The following is a 21,638-nucleotide window of genomic DNA, read 5'->3' on the forward strand; positions in this document are numbered from 1 at the left end:
TCGAATTATTTTGTTTATTTGTAGACATTTATTATTTTTATGTTATATTTATTATCAGTTTCTTACATACATTACTTTATTCTGTTATTCAATACATTATATTGATCTAAACTAATGTAATCCTGATCTAGTTTATTGATGTTATCTCCTCCTTTATTGCATTTTAAAGGTGTTTTATTCGTTTTTTTTCTTTTATATTATAGTTTATCAGATTTTTTTTTACGTTTTATTTTATTTCACGTTTATTTTAACAGCACGAACGTACTCACTTGTCCCGCCTTACGTAGAGCAGATGAACGCGCTGATTGGCTGAATGAAAATCTGTCTCACGTCAATCAAGACTGTGGGCAGGTAGAGTTATTTATTTATTTTTTACTCAGACGAACTTTTGATTAAAGTGCACACCTTAATCCCATAAACTGTCGCTCTTTGGTTTTATTAACACAAGGCCTTTGTTCCCGGAAGAAATGTCGGATGGTAGAACAGGTATTTTTATGTTTTTTTATTGTTGTTAGGTAAACAAGCTAACTGTTAGCTTGAAAAGTTTAGCGGGAAGCTAACGTTACCGTTACTTCGTTAGCATAAATGATTGCTAACGCTAGTTAGCTTAACGGCAGCTTTTGCGCTAACTAGCTTCTTATCTTCTGTTATTATTAAAAATTAATTTACCTTCGGTTACTGCTTACCTAGCTAATTCTTCACTTTGTTAAAGATTTGGAGTAGAGTAAAAGTCTCGGTAATGGACCTTTTGTGTTGTTAGAATTGATAACTAGCTTAAAAATGATCTTTTTTGGAAAGTTAGCTAATAGAAACCTGACCCTCATTTTAACTTAAGCCACTTACCTGAATGTCAGCAGATTTCATTTACACTATGATATGTATTTATCTTTTTATATGTGGCTGTGAGACTTTGAAGTTACATCAAACTCCTGCGATAAAGGTAAAAACTTGTTGAATACATCATATGTGAAATGTAAGTAGTAGAAGTAGTAGGTTTTCTGGTTTGTGTATTTCCTACAAGGAAGGCATCAAAACCCAAATAAGGTATTTAAATGTTTGAGAAAGCTAAAGTTATAAAGTTTGGATTTATTTTTTTTTTTTTGGATAAATCACATGAACAACTAACTGATGGTCAAACAAGTCACACATGTAAAAGTAAATATTTGGAAGCTTTGGCTTGTATATTCTTACTTAGGGTTGTCTGAAAACTTTACCTTGTCTTCTCTCACCTGATTTACAACTTATGTAAAGAATTGCTATGGTTGTTGGACAGACAGTTACAGAGATTCAAAGGGAGACATGGATGGAGACGCCGGTAGAATCAGTCCACTCGTGGGCGAGGAAGAGTTCAGGGCGTCCTGTGCCAAAGAGATGGCTCTGCTCGATCTGATGGAGAAGACGGGATACAACATGGTACAGGAGAATGGACAGAGGAAGTATGGAGGACCACCACCAGGTGTGTCAGTGTATAAGGAGTGTGTTTTGTAAAAGGTGAAACGGTGATAATCCCTGAAAGCAGCTTCTGTCAACACAAACACTTTTTTTTCTTACATTTGAAACAGTTATCCACAATGTTATAATTAGAGACCGGTATTGAAACCGTCTGAAAAAGACTGAAAATAGCGTAGCGTAGAGTGGCTATACAGTAAATTTGATTTATTTTTACATAGTTGAGTGATGAGTGTCTGGTTTGGAAATGCATCCGCATTTTATATATATATATATATAACATATTCCTTCATCCTGTAAACCCCCAGGGGCAACTGTACTCTATGTTATAATATTAAACGAAAACAATAATAAAAATGATTATTTTGTTTGTGACATTAGAAGCATTAAACTATGGGAACATTTAAAAGAAGCTAAAGAAATAAGTCCTATTTTAAATGTTTTAGTGACAGACGTGTAAATTGATAGGGAGATACTGAAAGTCTATAACAAGATAAAGTTGAAATACAGCTGTGCCTAACTGTTACTTTCATAATTTATAAATGATTTACTCTTTGAATTTTCAAGCTAAATAATTAAGTGTCCAATTTGACATCTTTAGGTGTCTTGCTTTGTCAGAAGTCCAAAAATCAAATGGGTAAATGTTAGTGTAAAGACGGTAAGAAGATAAAACAAAAATATTGTAGCAAAAATATAAATAATGAAAATAATTGAAGGTTACTGAGATAAACCGAGCAGTCTGAAGTTGACTTACCTCTGTTGTGTTTTTGTACCAGGTTGGGAGGGCCCGGCCCCTCCACGGGGTTGCGAGGTGTTTGTAGGAAAGATTCCCAGAGACATGTATGAAGATGAACTGGTGCCTCTGTTCGAAAGAGCCGGTAGGATCTACGAGTTCAGACTGATGATGGAGTTCAGTGGAGAGAACCGCGGCTACGCTTTCGTCATGTACACCAACAGGTAGCTTCTTCTAAACATATTGTCATAAAACGTAGTACAATTCAGATAATGTGCTTATATTGTGTCGCCTTTGAGATGTTTCTTATGTTGGAACTGTCACTTTAATTAAAATTTTTATCAATTTTTAAAAAAAATAGAAATTACAATTGACTTTCTCCTTGCAGACCTAGTTGGTACATCTTATGGTTTCATTTAATATGTTTGCTGACAGAATGCACCTCAATGCCATTACACACAAAATATACTGTTTACGGTCTGGAAACTCTATTTTCAGGGGTACAAACACTCAGAATCAGCTTTACTTTAATTCAAGATGCTAAAGCAAAATACACACACATTTAAAAATCAGCATAAGTATTGGTGCATTATGTCAGTACCCCACTAAAGCCCAGATGACTGAAAAGCGGTCTCATTAGTAAGTACATCTGTTGTACAAACAAACATTGGCCCTTCGTTATTTCACATTATATTTTTTATATAACTTGTAACACAACTTGAGAATTAATGAGGCCTAAATGTTTGTTTTACTTGCCCAAATTTTGTGCAAACGAATGAGTCATTTGGATGTTAATGGGATGCTGAGGCTAAAAATGACCAATTTGCATATGAGTCTGAAAGAGATGAGCTCGTTAAAACAAAAGGAGGAGGAGGAGAATGATGCAGTGTGGGGGTGATGAAGGTAGAGACACAAACTTGTCACCTCGTAAGTTAATGAGGAAATGTTGTGTCGTGCGTGATAATGTGTGAATTACTGCTCAGTTAAATGAACAGTAGACAGCTGCTGTAGTCAAATGATCAGTACGATTACAGTAAATGGGGAAGAGTATGTGTGAATGAAGTGAACATTATATGCTGCAATTCTACCTAAATTATCTGACTGTGGTCCAGAGAAGCAGCTCAGAGAGCCATCCAAATGTTGGACAACTATGAGCTCCGGCCTGGGAAGTACATCGGAGTATGTGTTAGTCTGGATAACTGCCGGCTCTTCATCGGCTCCATCCCCAAAGACAAGAGCAAGGACGAGATAATGGAGGAGATGAAGAAGGTACTGATACCGCTGACAGTCATTCATCTGTTCCTCAAACAGTTATATGAGAAGAGAACGGGATCTAGAGAAAACAAACATTACTCACAGTCACACCAACCACCATGTTTTTGACACAGTTCACTGAGAGTTATAAGGAAAAGTAAAGAGTGGAAGCATTTGTGAAATGATTTTCACAAAATTAAATTAAATGCAGGACTGCATTTAATTTAATTTTAGGTAAAAGTTGAGTTGAATACATTGACATTAAAACCACATTTACAACAAGTTGGGTAAAAGACAGCAGCGTAATAAAAGGTATTTTAATTGCTCTAGCATTTGTGATGGTAACTTAATGCTACATATTATAGAGGGATGATGAATAGATATACTTTGCACTGCGCACTGGTCAAAAGTACATATACCCGTGTATATGCACATTGTAAAACTCAGCTATAGCTCTTTATGCAGCATGTACTTAGGATCCTGCTGAGTTATGGTTACTCTGGCACATTTGTTGTTCACCTGCCTTAATACACGTGCATGCAGGTTGTAAAAACATTTCAATGCATTTCACTTTTCAAAGAAATTCCCTTTTTTTTTGCTTTGCTCATCTCGCATTTCCCAGATGACAGATGGGGTGGTGGATGTGATTGTGTATCCCAACTCAACAGATAAGAACAAAAACCGAGGTTTTGCCTTTGTCGAGTATGAATCCCACAAAGCTGCAGCCATGGCCCGGAGGAAGCTAATCCCTGGTAACTGGCTATTTACTGGTCTGTTTTTGTGTCTCAGGTGCAAGTCAGTCCACGTCTTTGTCCAGCAGAGGGAGGTAGAGCACAAAAGACTATAGAATCAATGTGCCTTAAAATGTATAGCCATGACTTTTTCCACTTTTTTAGCATGGGACAGAAACTACAATACTACAGTGACTTTGGAAAATATTGAACAAAAAACAAAAATAATACTCAATTTACAAATAAAACTAGATGTTGTGGCTGCATGTTGAGTGTAGGGGCACACATCTATTAGTCATGTTCACTTTGTATGTGAACAACACTTATCAAAATGACACTTTACTGTTCAGTAAAAAATGGTTGCACTCAGTGAACTGTGCTCTTTTAGCGTGTTCATGCACAAAACTGGTTGTGAGCATATTTTGTTTAACAGGAACCTTCCAGCTGTGGGGTCACTCCATCCAGGTGGACTGGGCTGAGCCTGAGAAAGATGTGGATGAAGAGGTCATGCAGCGCGTCAGAGTTCTTTATGTATGTATGTATACAGTTAGTTTTTTTATGAGAAGTCGTAGAAATAACAGTGTCATTTCTATAGCTGATTTATATGTTTAGTTCTTTCTATGTCAAAAACCTTTTACTTACAGTGTAACAGCTTTAGTCTTTATTTCACTACAAAATAATAGGTCAGCTCCTAAGTTTTCTCCTCTGACATTTTCAGCAGCCTTGTTCAAATGAAAAAGTGAGTGAGCAAAGCAGCGGTGAGGAGACTCAAAGGAGCGTTGTGTCCTCCAGGGGGACCAATTAATGTGGAAGCTTTTACACTGAAAGATTGAGATGTGATCTGAGGGCAACAAATACAAACCTTAAAACAGCATACAGCTGTGTGAGGGAGAGTGATTTTAGTTGGAAAGACCCTGAGGTAAATAAAACCCTTGGTGGTGTGTGTGCGCTGCTGCACTGATCCGCAAAGACTCTGCTAATGGTCAAATAACCACCACTTCTGATTTTAAGAATCCCTGAAGCACGTTATTGAAACTCTAGAGTGTCGGATTAGATTGGAGCGAGCAGCTGCGTTTTCATCAGTCACGGTAAATTTGGACCTTCATGGAAATCAGAGCAGTGGAATCTGGAAAGAAGTCGTGAAATTTCACTGATTCACCAGAGGCGATGGAGAAGGAGGACAGCAAAATGTTATTTTAATGTTTTTATTAAATGTCAAATTTATTAGAAGGATATTTTTGACTCAAAATAGTGAAGTCCTTGTCCTTCCTCCTTTCATCTCAGAATAGAGATTCAGTGTTCAGAGACTATCACGGTTAAATTAAAGTCGTAAAGCTGAGTGTAGGATCAAGGAGATGCCTTTTATGTCATTAAACTATGTCATGCTAGAAGCCCTGACTGTCTTTTAAGTGAGCACAGAGGTGATTGAAGTTATCTTGTTGTACGATTTGTAATTATTTAACACTAAACTGTGTCATTATGACTTGCCTGTGTCCCAGGTGCGTAACTTGATGATGTGCACCACTGAAGAAACTCTTCGTCTGGAGTTTTCCCGCTTCAAACCGGGCTCCGTGGAGCGGGTCAAAAAACTCACTGACTACGCCTTTATCCACTACCGCTGCCGCGACGACGCGGTCACTGCTCTAAACCTCATGAACGGAGCTCAGATTGATGGGGTTACAGTGGAGGTGACGCTGGCCAAGCCTGTGGGGATCAAAGACGGAAGTGTAGCTGGGAGGAGGTACAACAACAGGGGATACCTGGCAAATGCAGCAGGCGGAGGGAATGGGACCTTTGCTCTGCATAGGAACGATGGAGGGATGATGGCAGGACCTGTCGACGCATTTTCCCCACTAAGAACAGTGTCTCTGCCACCTCGCCTAGGGAGCCCCTTCTACCCAGGAGCACCTGGAGGTGAGGAAGATGTTTTATTGGTCAAAAGTTGTTTAAAGCTATTTTTTATGTTTTCATTTACAAACCCATTTCCTGAAAGGTTGAGACTTTTTCTGAAATTCTGTAAAAACTACTATCTCTATTATTTACACCTAAACTTTTATCTTGCAAAAGCACAAAGTAAAGATTGGGTGTATTGCTGCCTGCAACACACACAAACACAAACGTGACGGAGGCAAAATAAAAAGGCAGAATTTATTTTTTAAGTATTACTGTTCTGGATGATTCCAGAGCAATTCCAAGCAAATTGGTAACAGGAGCATGTCATGATTGTTTATCAAAGGAACATCCACCAGCAGAAACAGTTTGTGCTAACAAAGATGGTTTGTGACTCACCACTTTGTATAAAACTTGGTGAGACAGTTGTCAAATTAGTTTAAAAAGAGTATTTCCCAATGCATGAAGAAATCACACAGTCCACTGCTGTATCTAAAAAATGCAACCTGAAACTGTGTTACACATTCCTTTGTTTTCTGCATAAATTGGTCATGAAATGTCATCTGATCGTAATCAACATCACAAATATCAACAAACACAATATTTCTAAGCTATAATATAACACAGTCATAACATTTAAAGTCTGTATTGTACAAACCTATAAAAGACAGAGTGATGGTGGAATGGCATCACAGACATCTGATGCCACTAAATGTCAACTGAAGTCAAGTGTTGGCAAACCTGGAGTCCATCGACGTGAAAACATTTATTCCAACAATGATGTATAGTGGAGGGAGCGTCATGTTCTGGGGCTACTTCACTGCCTCTGGACCTGGACAGCTTGCCATTGTGCAGAGGAAAACAAACATCAGGGTGTTTGTCCACAAGCTGAAGCTCAGGAGAAGCTTGGTGAGACTGCTGGACAACGATCCTAAACTCTGGAGTAAATCTACTATAGAATGGATTCAGAGATTCAGAGTTTCAGAATTCACTATCTGGAATGGGCCAGTCAGAGCCACTTCAAGAGACGATGGGTGTGCAGGCAGCTAATCCAACATTTACTCACAACTTACTTTTTCCATAGTCACTGTGTATGTTAATGTTTGCTAAAGACCTAGAAGATTGTGACTTTTGTTGTATTATCTAGACTTTTGTAAATATGAGCTCATATTTCTTGGCCAATTTATGCTGAAACCAAGGAAAATGCAAATAGTATTATTACTTGTTCTTGTGACTGCACATCAATAAAGACACAAAAAATGTTCACGTTTACCTTATGTAAACTTTTTCCTTCGACATTTTCACAACGTGAAAGTAAAGGCACTTTTCAGTCAATTTAAATGGTGTGAGAGATGGCTGAATATAAATTGTGTGTGAACATCGTCATATGGAGCAGAATGATAATTTTTTTTTTTCTACTAAATTGTGCGGTGTAAACCTCTGGTCTTCATTATGAAACCTTCTGTTCCATATAGTGAAACCTGTATTTAGCTCTCGATTTCTTTCTTACTTCTTGTTATAATACACTGGGAAAGGTTTTTTTAATAGTTGATATATTGTGTTTCTCTTGCACTTCTCTTCAAACTAAGACATTTTTCTGCATCAGTAAAATACTCTACTTAAATTTTTTTACACAGGCTCCTGACTGTACCAGTTTCTTTAAAGTCCTGTTTCTGAAGGCATGACAACCTCTACTGGCCCCTTTCAGTCCTTTTAAGAAACCCATTACTAAAGTTTATTTTATAATACTTGCATACTGGCTCTTAGTTAGTTTGACATCCTTCTATTTTAATTCAGTATGGTGATTTGTAAGGTTGAGCAGGTTTTATCCATTACAGACCATATTCCTGAAATGAAATCCTACACATATATTGATACGACTTTGATAACGATCTGGTGATGAAGCAAAAGTCCAGTTTGCTGATGCCTGGAGACATTTCTGAAAATGAGAAAAGTTTTGGTGTTAACTCTCCCACAAATGGACTGTGAAATATTTATTAGAGGAATGAAGACATACTGTAGCTATGGCAAATGATTACAGGAGCGAGATGAGAGGGAGAGACTCCTTGGAAGATTCTCTTTGGTTGTTAGATACAAGGATACAAGGATGTAAGAAGGAGGGAAGGATGGAGTAGGATATTAAGGGCTGGAGAAAGGCGTAAGGATAGATAGATAGAAATCATGCACTGGAATGCAGGGGAGGAATTAAATAGAGGTGGACAGAGGCTGATAACAGAGTCATTTGTATCCAGCAACTGAATGAATTTTAAACTTCAGGTGATTACAAAACAGTTCAATAATATCAAATGAGTAATTAAACAACATCTCTGAGTTTTCACAGATCCTCCAACTTCTCCAAACATGCCAACAACCTCCATTCTCACACCAGAGACCTTAGGAGCGCTGCTGGGCAATGAAACTATCTTTATACATAAGTCCACAATACTTCAAATGCTTCAAATCCCTGTTGGCTTTTGCAGACCTAAACGGATGTGAGAAGAGAGGTGAAAAAGAAGCAGGGGCACATTAGTGCATAGTGCATAATGTTTTTAATGTTCTACGTCACTGGATCCTCTGAGGGTCAGTGATTTGATAGTTTTTATGTTTCAGTTGCAACCAAACATGCAAACAAATATTTAGTGGTGCCATCTATACATGTCTGGATTGGTCGGAGTTTTAAAATCAGAGTTTCTAAATCCCAAAATAAGAAAACTAAGAAAGCAGCAAATTCTAAAACAAAATGATTGATTATCTAAATATTTGCATATTCATGTTCTGTTGGTTGGTTAATTAATTGACTAATATTTACAGCTCTAGTTCCAACTGACAACACATACATATCTCCAATGAATAGAGCAGTACACTAGTAGTGAACAAAGCTCAGCTTTAATAAGTGCAAACGGAGGTTAAAAAAGTCAAGACAACCAGTCACTCACAGTGATGAGTGTAGCAGCTGTCAGCTAATGTTGATGATAATTCAGGTTATTTGAAAGATGGCGCACAGCTATGACAGACAGCTTGTGCATTTCTGCAAGATTTGTATCTGTGTAGTTAGGACTTGTTCAGGCGGAAATATTCTTCCTGCTGCAGCCAGGTTTCAGTGAGAAAAATAAAAATAAATCTATTTGATTTAGATGAATGAGATCTGATATTTAACAGTTCATATTTGATTGTTTTCTTTTTATTTTGTTCTGTGAGAGGACTCGTCTTTACTTTATTAAGTTCTTACGAATCAACACTGTATGGGGTTTTGGTCCTTTTCTGGGGGTGACGGCTGTTTATGTCTCCTAATAAGTATGTTCGTTCAGCAGCCATAATGATTAAAAGGCCAGCATGATTCAAGAGAACGGACAGAACAGTGGTTTAGGTAACATAGCAAAGAAGGAAAATAAATGCTAACCACTTCCTTATTTAGTTTGTAATCAAAAATTACTCTTGTATAAAGCCAAATATTATTCAACTAGCAAACATACCTAATATGTATTAACTTTCCTTGAACTGACTGATTGTAGCTTGTCTGAATGATTCTGGTTATCTGTTCATGCACCCTTGAGGTTTATCTTTTTCCTCTTTTTTAACTAGTCCTGAGTCATCACACCTGCTGTAATTAGTGGTAACCCTAGCCATGTGTTTGTTTCTGTGTTATCAGATGATCTGGATAGGTGTGTGATGCCCCTGTTTCCCGGCACTCCCCTCTCCCCCACCAGCCTGCTGTCACTTAAGCAGAGTCAGATCGGCTCTGCTGTCAGTCAGCTTGAAATTTACTGCCGCAAAAACTACTGGTCGCTGCCCGAGTACCACCTGTACTCCACCCCTGGGAAAGAAGGAAAACTTCTGCTTCTTTATAAGGTTTTTAGAACAGTTCCAGTACACAATTACACCATAAACTGGTCAGAGATGTTAGTTATTGCAGTTATTACATCACCTCACCAATCCAGTAATTATTTTTAAAGTACCTTTTAGGCATAGCAGTACATTCTTTGTTGTCAGTGATTTTTGCATCACCATGCATTGTCCTTTTGAGAGCTGCAGACACTGTCGTGTTAGATTAAATGTAAAACGAGAAAAGAGCACATACCCATCCCAAATACCATCTTTAGTTGGTGGCACAGTATATTTGTTAACTAACTCAATTTTGTACCAAAAATCCAATCCTGATTGGTGGGACAGAACAAGATGAAACAAGAAGAAGAAATGTTGGACACTGAACATTTTCTAGACAAAATGCTTAATGTGTTTTGAAAAAATAAAAAATAAAAAAAAATAAAAAATGACTAACTCAACACTGATTTCAACAGTAAGCTGACATTTCTTAATGTGAACTATTTCACCTTCACCTTCACCTTACTTAACGTTGTCACCTTAAATGACTTTACCTTATCTCAACTCACCTTAGCGCACCTGGAAACTTGCCTTCACATTAATTTGTATTGAATAACGTTTATAAATGTAACAAACTGATAGGATGTGTTGTGTTTATCTGTGCTATATATATCTGTGTGGTCAGGTGGTGATCCAGTCTATACAGAGCACCTACTTCCCAGACAAGCTGTGTGTGCTGCTGGATGACGCCAAAGAGCTGGCTGCACAGACCACCCTGTGGAACCTGGGTACAGTTAAACACACAGTCACACACCTGATGCCGAAGCAGAAATCCAGTATAATGTGTATTTTTGTGCAGTGTTCACAAACCCCTATGTGCAGACATTTCACATAAGGGGAGTTTATAAGCAGATTGAGGTGTTGAACTTGGTGTTTGCACAAACCTCATGAATAAACAAGCAGGGTTGCTAGATGAGACAGAGCTGAGGCAGATTCTCCTGCACTACTTTTTATGGACTGAGGACATTAAGGCACAAGGCACAGAACTGTCCTGCTCTAAAACATCACTTAATTTTACATGTGCAATGAGAAGTTGGACAAGAAAAGAATTTGGTTATCAAGTAGTGATTCAGTGATGAAGTTGAACTCGTTAGTTTGGAAATCCCTAGTCGACTCATCCTTGCTACTGTAACTCTTCTAAATTTAATTGACAAAAGCGGTAACTGTTCTCTGGTGCCTGCTGTAGGCAGTAATGTTGGATCACACAGATTAAACAGTATAAACTAAAAGTGAGAGACAGTGTGTCTCGCTTCACGACATTGTTTTAGGCAGTTGGGGTTGAGGCAGCGGTTGTTAGTGCAGTATAATAAAAACAAGATCTGTTTAGTTTTAATGAACATTTTTATGTTAAGTTAAACCTGTTCAGGGAAACAGCATAGTAGATACAATACACTAGCATGACATCTCATCACATTACACATGCATTATAACACATTTTATTTGTATTCATATAGCATGGTAGACAGAACTGGGCTTATTTCAGGAGCCTGAAGCCAAAGCACCACTTTAATGTGTTGACATTATTACTTTTTTTATAGTCTAATATAACTATCATCATTTATTTAGATTCTTAAAATTCACATCCTCTTTGTTTAATGTTCTACATTTATGTTATATAGATAGAGGAAATTAAAGAAACAGAACTAAAAGTACCCTAGTTTTCCAGCTAATAGACCCTGCTGTTCTCTTTAACTACTGGGTCTCCTGAATGCTAAAGGAAAAGTTGTTTGACTTAAGTGACAAATAGGACAGAAAGAAAACAGTTTAAGTTGTGAATTGTCTGAACTGTGTCACAGCAATCTGTCAGGAGTCTGAACTCATGCCATCTGGAGCTCCCCCAGAGCCAATCATGTCTCTCAAAGTCTGGCTGCAGAAACAACATAATGTATCTCAGAGTTAGTTCAAAATGAGATATGAGAAAATAAACATCTCCCACAGAGTGCTGTGTGGAGATTAAGACTCCAGTGAATATTATCAAGGTTAACTCTTACACTGCCTATTCAATGCAAGTTTACTGCCTCTATACACCACCTCTCTGTTCTTTACTTTACGTTCTTTTACTTTTGCTGAAGCTTTTGAATGAAAAATATGCGTGATTTGTTTAAAATTTAAGTTTTATTCGTATGTTAGACATAAAAAGACTTGAAAACCTGTTTGTGATGCAGACTGTTTTCACTTCCTGTTACATGTTAAACTGAGCTACAAATGCTAACTTCTCTAAGCTGTTCTAACTTTAGCTTTATTTATTAGTCTAGATTTAATCATTTTATGAGTATCGGGATGTTCCTTTCTTCTGTAAAGTCCACACACAACGCACACACACATTATTTCTTCAGACAAGCAGGAGCTTAATCACATTGACTTCCAGAGCATACTCTGCCTCTTGCCCAGTGTCAGGTGGGATCAGCTCCAGCCCCCCGTAACCCTCTACAAGATAAGAGCTATAGCTAATGCATGGATGTTATTTCAAAAACATAAAGAGTAAAGCTGGTAGTGTCGGGGCTGTAGGAAGGCCGCCCTATGGTGGATGCTTTTAATCAAGCTCTCTTACGCTGCATCCATTTTTTATCATGCTCACAGCTCCAGAGGGAAATGAATACCTCTGCTAGCGATAGCAAAACATCCCCCCTTTCTCCATTTTCCTTGGCATCTTGAGTCTCTTTTCCTTTTCCATCCTCCCTTTCTCTCAAATCGTGATCTGTGGTCAGTGTTCTTTAATTAGGAACTTAATAATTAACATTATGGAAAGTGTAAAATGTGCACAATATAAAAAAAATATATATGTGCAATAGATGTAGAATACCTGCGTTACCTGCTTATAGATCACAGCTTTTGGTGTTTAATTGATTAATTCTCTGAGAATGAGATGATTGGTCTCCAAGCTTTGACACAGCCAAGCTAATCACAGATTAGTATGACAGTGTGTCTCAAAGAAAATAGAAAACCATTGTGCTGCAGAGAGGAGCACACCTGCAGCCTGAGGTAGGTGGTGATGTTTACAGCTGTGTTTATGTTTGCTTCCTCTTTGCTCATGTGATTTAGCTAATTTGACTGTTGAATAATTAACAAATCACACACCAATTTATTGTATCTATTTCAAAATTTAAAAAAAATGAAACACCACTAGAAAAATTGGGAGAGGGCCAGTTTGTCTACTATCCTCATTTCTCTCTACTGTCCACTCACCCCAGCCAGTTGAGGCAGATGGCCGCCCACCATGAGCCTGGTTGTGTTGGATATTTTTTTCTAAAGAGTTAAAGGGAGTTTTTTTCCTCCACACTGTCAACCAGTGCTACATAAGGGGGATTATTTGGTTTTCTCTATGGATTTATGAAGTCCTGACCATATTATGTGAATTTCATTGAGATGATTCTGTTGTGATTTGGCACTATATAAATAAACGTGAATTGAAATTAACCAATGAGGCACAGGAACAGGGAATAAGATGTGTTTCTAATAAACACAACACAGAGGTGTGATATGTCTCAGTGTGTTTTTCCATATGAGCCTCGTTTCATTTCATTGTGATTCAGTGAAGGTAAATATTTCAATGATCACAGGTTTGGCCAAAAATAAATGTACTTTATAATAATAATATAAATAAATGTACTCTGAAGCGAAAAGATGAACATTTTGAAAATGAGAAAGTTAACTTGGGTCTTCCAGCGCTTGTCTCGACTTTAGAGGGTCAGTCTAACTGCAGCTTCTTAATGACATTTCACACAGTGGAAATATCAAGCTGGAAGCCTCCCCTGCCTCGTGGCCATTAATTAACTTCATTTTAACATCCCCCGTCAGTTTCTTAAAGGAGCTCATCAAGTGTTATTAGGGTTGAGGAGTCAGAATTTATCCTGGGCTTAAGATTCCTAATGACAGTTCCTGACCTAATGCGTTAATTAAGACCTAATGAGTTAATAAAGTATAATAAATAATAAAGAGTGTTTTACAAGCACATGTTAGCCAAAATGTTTGTACAGGCCACAATTTCTGAATAGTTTAACTCTATTATTTACGGTTTGGTAACATTAAAAGTTCATTTCTGATTATTCCATTATTATTGAGCATTTTATTTTAGCATTATAGTGCATTCACTAAAATACCATAAAACTACTTGTATTATGCTCTTGTTTTAGTGAAACTACCACCTCAGTCCTTTTTGACTATAATTACAAGGTTTGTTAGTGGAGAATGAGGAGGTTTATTTTGCAAGCTTTCAGAAATATTGCAGGGATTGAATTTGAATTGAATTTTACACACTGCTAATAAACGGTGTGTCTAAGGACTTGATGGATCAGTCAGCATTTAGACTTTTTACATTAATTTTCAGCTTCAGCAGCTTCTTCATATTAACTGTCTGTCGGATTATTTGTCCATAAGTGTTTACAAGTTTGGGGTGAATTAGAAATGAGCTCTTTTTGTTTTTGTCCCTTAAAATAAAATTAAATCAGACATACTGTGTAGACATTGATTATGTAGCAGTTTGTCAGTATATCATTTATGTTGCTATTTGTCCAGATTCATCCTTCCTGAGCGGAGCTTCCGGCGACTCCCCCAGCAGCACCTCTCCTCCACTCGCCATTACTCCCTCCACCCCTAGTCCCAGTGTCCTGACCTGCGGCGGCAGAGCCTTTGCTTCCTGCCTCCCTCCTCCTCCACCAACTTCCCCGTTCCCCCTCTCTCCACTCTCCACCCTCACCCCACCTGTCACTCAAACACAGAGGCTGTACATCAGCTCCCAGTCACCTTTCTACTGACGGTGAGACACACACTGATCTGCAGATGACAGCTCCCTCTGTGCTGCTCACCATACTGTTAACACTGCAGTTTACTCCTTGTACCTGGATCACCTTCTAAAGCAGAACATTTTTTCTGAGCTAGCTAAGTCTAGTCTTACCTCTGAATATGTTTATTAGGTCACATCATGTTCAGTTTTCACAGTACTGGCAACTCAACCAGTCTTACAGAGTAATTATTTATATCTAATGTGTTTCAGAGCAGTCATAATCTTAATTCAGCAATACTGAATATAATACCGTACACATTTGGTCTATATAATATCTTTCTTCATTATCATTTGACAGCTAGTGAGTGACCACTGGGCCAGTCTGAGCATGTAGCCATAGCCAGTTACTTGACCTTCCCTACTCACAGCCTGCCTTATTCTGCTCTGGGGAACATCTTCAGATCTCTTGCAGCCTGACTGCTAAGCTCCTCTCTACTGCTACTGTTGCCACAGCTCACACTACTTTACTGTGTAGTGGATAGTTTGGTTAAGCACACAGTGATGGGATAAACTATCTGATCATGTCCTCTCATCCCACTAGTCAGTCGATAGTGGTAACCAGGGCTCAGTAGATGAGGGTTTAAGACTATCCTCCACATGGTTGGGTAAATGTTTGTATTAGTAGTTAACAAACCAGTGTCAGTGAGTATTTAAAAAATGACGAATGAAATGATGAACATTGCATCAGTGATGGCAGTTTGCAGGCAGCAGCATTTGTTAATGCAAACAATCCATCCTTATTCCATCCTTATTTTCCAGTGAGCTGCTGTCTTTGACTGTGTTTGCAGTTAAGTAACCCACTATGATTAGCAGGGTTGCAGCCTCCTGTTTACAGCAGTGTTTCTTCCTCTGCCGTGTGTAGCTTTCAGTATATCAGGCCAGTCACGCCTTATCTTCCATTCTCACATTTGCGTTTTGTGTTTGGATATTTATAGCGTCTCTTGGTTTTGAGCAGATTTTCACTTATAGGGCCACAGTGCAAGTTATCACACTAACCCCAGAACACACACAGGCACACTCGAGCTATTATCATTTCATGGAGTGATGTATATATGTGACATATGTGTTGCAGGAGTGTTTTTCTCAGCTGAGATTCAGCAGCAAGAGGATGACCTACAGCAGAGGAGGAAGAGTGCAAGGAGAAAAGGCAGGAATGTTTTTACACTACAAAATATTTCCCAAAACGGTGGTTTTATGATGCCCTGCTGCTGGCTAACTTTCAGCACAGATGGACAAACAGAGAACTGTTCATGTCTTCCATCTGTTTGTTTCATTCCTCCCTCGAGTTTATATTTAATCTCAGTGGAAGATGAGGGAGGAAGAGTAGGACAATATTTAGTTTCTGATGAGCTGCTCAGCTTCTTTTTTCTATCACCTCTGATAAACAGAAAAACAATGATAGGCGCTGTTTTAGAAACACACAAATCCAGCTGATAAAACATTGTCTCCAAATATGTTTGACTGTTAAATGTCATGCTCCCTCTCTCCTCCTCATCTTCTCTGGTGCTGTTTTCCTTCAGTCAGAATTCAACTTACAGTACTCATAGTGCAACAAAAAAACATTATGTCCATACAGACGGGCGATATTTTTCCCTGCTGTAATTCTGACCTCTAAACAGAGGTGTTTTACACTAATGTCGTCATTTCGAGGGTAAAACGTTAAGTTTTTTAGGTTTAGGCTCAGCCTGGTGGTTAAAATGTACAGAGCTCCATTAGAATCAACAACAGATTAGTAAAACAGCCATTTCAACTACATTATAGTGTAATTTCTTTCATCCAGCTGAAAACAAAGGGAGGACGTTGAGCTGCCTTCCTTATTAGTCTTCTTGCAGAGGAATGTTTGTAGCTACAGATCCCTTTTTTGTTTGTGTTAACCTGAAGAATCCGAAGGGAGGAAGAAAGACCTTAAAGGCAGGTTCAAAGCTTCCAGTTTGTTGGATTCCTCTGGTCGTTAGAGGAGGAGAAAACAACAGCTTGCTTTTTTTGATGTCTCCTAATTGGCTGAAAAGAGCGACATGTAAAGCTCAGAAAAGAGAAAAGGGGGAAATATTTTTCTGTTTCATTTGCTCGTTTGCTTGACCCATTTCACAGCCATGTTTTTTCTGGGTTTCTATACTCTGTTAAACTGAAGGCAGAAAACATGAGGATGAAGGCGAAACAAACCTTTTGAGGAAAGATTTAAGATGTTTGTCCTCCAGACTAAATGTTCGGACTCTTTTATTCACGCTTTAGTTTCATTTAAACCACATGAAGAAAACAGAAGAATTTAGTAAGTAATTTTAGGACAGGAGCACCATTAGATGTGTTTTCCAGAGTCTGGCTCTCTGCTGTAAAATTAGGAAAATGGCTGAGAGGGTGAAACGGTTACAGGAGGTTAGTTTGCTTACTTTAGTTCGTTTTGGAGGAATTTTCCTTTAAAAAAAGAACTCTCTTAATTAAACAATTTCAGCATTAAGTTAAGTTAAAAATTCCTAAACTTATTTCTACAGCAGTAATTTTGACTAACAATCAATTTTAATTCATTTCTTTAAATCAAAAATAGTTAGAAGCCACTGGAATGGGAGCATGTGTGTTTTTTCTTAATCATAAATCATAGTGTTCTGGACTTGTGAATAGATTAAACAGCACATTTTGAGCTCTGAGAAGTAGTGCTGTGCATATTTCTAAATGATTAATTGATTTAACTGAATAAATTATATAGCATAGCTAATTTATATAATAATAGTTGCTTTCTGCAAGAGGTATGTCAGCCAGAACTGAGGCCATGGCTTTAATAATACAAATTAACATGCTCATGGCCAATAGTCGTTTTTCAAAATAAAGATTAATTTGGCAGGTTTGTATCCTTAGAGCTTAGAACCAGCATTTAAACCATTTTATGTATATTTAAAAGATAACTTACTAACATGTTACCTAGTGGAGCAGTGTCTCTGATTAATGTGTTTGTAATTGTGTTTTTGGACAGTGGACGTCTACAGTACATAGACATAATCTCACTCATTGTCCAATGGACAATCTGATTAATTAAGAACAGGGTCCACATTATTCTTTAAAGTAATTGTAACAGTTCCCTGAGTTCTGGAGAGGAGATTGAAAGCAGGAGTTGTGTTTTTTCTGTATCAGAGGAAGAGAAATCAGAAGCAGAGTCGGTGTTGTCATGTACATAGTTATTTTAAAAGCTACACAAGGTTTAAATTTGTTTTATTGAAATATTGTATGGTTAAAAATATTCCTCCGATGGAAGAGTGTTTGTTGTTTTCTATAAGTTTTTGTCATGCTCACATTTAATGATTAGTTTGAACAGCTGATGAGTGTCTGTTTTCAGCCTTTAACTACTTTCACATGTCTTTGTGTTTATCTAGTGAGTGTGTTTGTACAGTTTGACCCAGCAAAGTCAGACTATGAAGGTTTTATAATCTTTTCATCTAGTTTGTGTTTCGTCAATGGTTTGAAGTCAATGTTTAGTTTTGTTTTTGGGCTGATTAGTAGAAAGCCTGTGGTTAAAGTTTAACAAATAGTAAATGTTTCCGTACTTGATTTAGTTGATATACGGTGAACACAATTTCACATGTCAAAATTACATCTGAGTATTTAAAAGGGACAGAGAATTTAGATCCAGGTTATAACTTTTGTCATTATAATTTTACTTAGTGAATTACCAAATTTAAAACACTCTGCAAAATGATTTTATTTGATTCTGTTAATATAAAATTGTAATTCATTTGCTTATTTATTTAATAATCAAAAATAGTAAATAGAACCTAATCAAAGCGAGAAAAAAAAATCAGGAAAGCAGCACTAAAAGAAAGAAAATCGGTCAGTGACTTGGTGTCATTGAATGTCACCCTATTTATTTAAAACTTACTTTGGAATTTCAGTCCTACAGTGTGAATCCCTCTTTAATTAAGGAACGAATGAAGTGTCTGACACAAACATAACAACATGAGAACTCAGCCTTTTGTGATAAAAGTGTAACATGCAGATGTGTTGTTAAAGTGGCGGTGTCCTGTCAGTGACGAAGTCTGAGGTAGCTGTGACACATTCAGTGTGTTTTGGAATAAAACTGTGCCACTGATTATGGATCGAGTGCTAATGTGTTGTTTCAGGTCACTAATATTTTGGTTATGCAGTAGTTTACCATTACCAACACACAGCCAAATTCTTCAGTGCTCTTAGCATCGTGTATTGATGGTGAAGGAATAAGGGAGAATATCAAGGTATAAATAACCTGATTAAAAAGCCATATTTTATACAAAGAGTTTCTCCTCCTGGTCTACGTGTGTTTTGTGGATTATGAGGGTTTATACTGTTGTGGTGTGTATTGTATGTCAAAGCCGAGTATGAAGCAGTATGGTTAAAAGACGGGGGTAGATACCTGACCCACTTCAGACATTTAGAAATCATTGCAGTTCAAAGGAGGAGTTTAGATATGTTGGTATGTTGTGGTATGCCAACATCCCTGGACATAGTCATCTGGTGCAAAGATTAATTTAGGATTAACCGTCTGGCTCATGGCCTCTGCCCTGGCAGTAAGGCTGTGTTCAGCTCCTTCATCTAACTGAATGAATCCACTGCCACAGTGCAGCTGCCAGTACCAGGGGAACAGAAACTGAACTGCTGGATGCCTCCGGAGGAGACGTGGATCCAGAACATGCTGCAGAGTTTAAATAACCAGTTTCTTCTAGGAACATCTCAGGATTCCCCAGGACCTCAGGAATACCTTGGTTGTGCAGTAGAAGATGGATCGATGAAAAAAAACTTTTTCTGTGACTTCAGACTCACCTTTCTGAACATTTCTCTCCTCTCATATTTCCCATTGAAAAAAACCTCTTCCAGATGATCACACCTGACTGATGTGATGACCCCACTTAATGTCTAATGATTAAACCCGTAATTTCTGTTGAGATTTTTGTTATTGCTGCCTTTATCAGAAGCTCAAATTTTACAGTCACTTTTAGCAGCTGTTCTTGAGCTCCTAGTCTTGTCGGCAGCTTCTTTTAGCCAGTGTTAACAAAATTGTACAACTCTGAATTCTAAAAACATTTAGCTTCTGAAGATAATGTGATGCATTAAAAAAAACAAAGTGACTAATGTCACATTCAAGGACTTGATTTATGTGACTCCGTTGTTGTTATGTGACCAATCTCTTCCTGCCTCTGATAGAAGTGATTGCTGTAATTGTTGGAGCAAGATGAAGAGGTTGAACCCAGCTGCAGGGATTTTCCGCCATTCAGCCAAAACCATTAGTGAGATCCAACAGATATTTGCTGACCAGGTCTGGTTCACAGCCTGAGTTCCAGTTTAGAATTGGATGTGTTGGATGTGTTTGGAGTGTATGCAGGATAGTCAGGCTCTTCCACTGTCAGAAAAGCATTTATATGGAGCTGGCTTTGATTGTATAAAATATAATTTTATGCTGCAGCATTAATATTAAATCGATCTTAACAAAGAAGGAAAAGTCTAAAAATTACCATGAAAAGAGGACTGAACTTCATTTAGATTTTTACACCGTTATTCAGTCCCCTCACGTTCATGTCAGAGGTTATTTATTCAGAGGTTATCTTCTCCTCTGCAGTCAGGAATGACTGACACATCCTTCCCTTCAACCTAATTTTAAGTCAGAGCAGTTGCTAGGAGTTCTTTTTCAATGTTTTATTGTGAGTTGGCTTGCAGCAACGTGTACCACTGCATTAATCTCATCCCAAGCTTATTAATGTTTAGTGGCCATTTTTCTCTCACTCTTTTTGTCTACAGAATTACAGCACAGAATTCTGGCACATGTTAAGGGAAAGGTCTGACATTTACGTGATGCACATGAACATCCTTTCTGTAGAGCTGCAGTATGCAAGTTAGTTAAATCCAGTAACGTGACTTTTAATGTAAAACAGCAACATTTTGTCTACTTAGGATAGTATTAGATCTTTAATGTGAGCAGCACTGATGTGCTGCGTGTGAGGCGTTCACAGACAGTACAGAGTGTAGGTCATCAGTACTTTAGAGGCGCTCAAAGCCCCACCCCGCCGACTGACTTGACATCTCCTGACATGACTCTCAGAGGTCTCATTATGTTATTTTCCATTTCACAGTTAAACCTATAACAATGCAAATTATTATTCTATTAAAAATTAGGACAAACTGATTATTACGTAAGAATTTGACTTGGATTTATGTCGATTTTACTCTTTTTGTGAATCAAACTTACTTTTCCTGTTTTCTTTCCTGTCGTTTAAATGCTTCCTCTTTTTTGTCTTCCTTCATCTCCATCCCTCTGTTGGCCTCTTTTAGCTCCACTTTTTCTTTCTTCTTCTCAGACTCACTTTTCTAATCCCTGTTCACCTCTTCTTCTCTGCTCAGCTGTTCTTGCTGTCAGCACTCGCAGCTCAACACCTATTGTTGTGATCGGCCCTGCTGTTGCAGCTGTATGTGCGTTTGTCGGTGCACGTGTTGTCTGCGTGTGCGTGTTAGATGTTGAAAGTGAGGTTTTCAGGTGTTTCAGCTCCTTTTTGCTGTTTCTTTGTGTTACAATATTTAAAGGACATCAAAGTGCTCTTTCTTTTTCACTTTTTTTTGCTTGCTGATGGAGGGAAATGCACTGCTTTTAACTGTGTGAGTGCGTATGTGGTAAAAGGGACTCTGCTGCCCTTTGATATCACGTTGAAAACATTTAATTTGATTTCACCTGTACTGCCGTCAAGGTGCAGGGAAAAAAACACCACAAATCAGAGGTGTGGATGAACTTAGGGTCACTTCTTCCAGTTCTCTAAATCATTTTAAGTTTCATAGGGCTTCACCTCAAACGTTTTTGCAATTGATGCATCTGTGAAAAAAAAGCTGTGACGACGGGCAGTATATTTTTGTAATGTCTATTCCATTTCTTGTAAATGTAATATCTCAGGACACCTTGAGGGAAGTTAAA

At 37.9% G+C, this 21,638-nt stretch overlaps 1 protein-coding gene across 3 annotated transcripts; it reads left to right on the forward strand.

Moving 5' to 3' along the window:
- Positions 1 to 349: 349 nt before the first annotated feature.
- On the forward strand, positions 350 to 18,924 carry rbm46 (RNA binding motif protein 46). 3 transcript variants are annotated; one of them, XM_026369238.1, is made up of 12 exons: positions 360 to 486; positions 908 to 940; positions 1,274 to 1,456; positions 2,226 to 2,406; positions 3,295 to 3,451; positions 4,059 to 4,188; positions 4,601 to 4,698; positions 5,667 to 6,081; positions 9,707 to 9,906; positions 10,565 to 10,667; positions 14,455 to 14,695; positions 15,795 to 18,924. In XM_026369238.1, the coding sequence occupies exons 1-11, from the start codon at positions 468 to 470 to the stop codon at positions 14,691 to 14,693; spliced, it is 1,758 nt and encodes a 585-aa protein (XP_026225023.1). In that variant the 5' UTR covers positions 360 to 467; the 3' UTR covers positions 14,694 to 14,695; positions 15,795 to 18,924. The 3 variants fall into 3 exon arrangements, with proteins under 3 accessions (XP_026225024.1, XP_026225023.1, XP_026225025.1); XM_026369239.1 differs by lacking the exon at positions 908 to 940 and having other exon boundaries at positions 350 to 486; XM_026369240.1 differs by lacking the exon at positions 908 to 940 and having other exon boundaries at positions 448 to 486; positions 1,278 to 1,456.
- The last annotated feature ends 2,714 nt before the right edge of the window (positions 18,925 to 21,638 follow it).

The sequence above is a fragment of the Anabas testudineus genome, chromosome 18 (genome assembly GCF_900324465.2).
Source record: "Anabas testudineus chromosome 18, fAnaTes1.2, whole genome shotgun sequence".
NCBI lineage: Eukaryota > Metazoa > Chordata > Actinopteri > Anabantiformes > Anabantidae > Anabas > Anabas testudineus.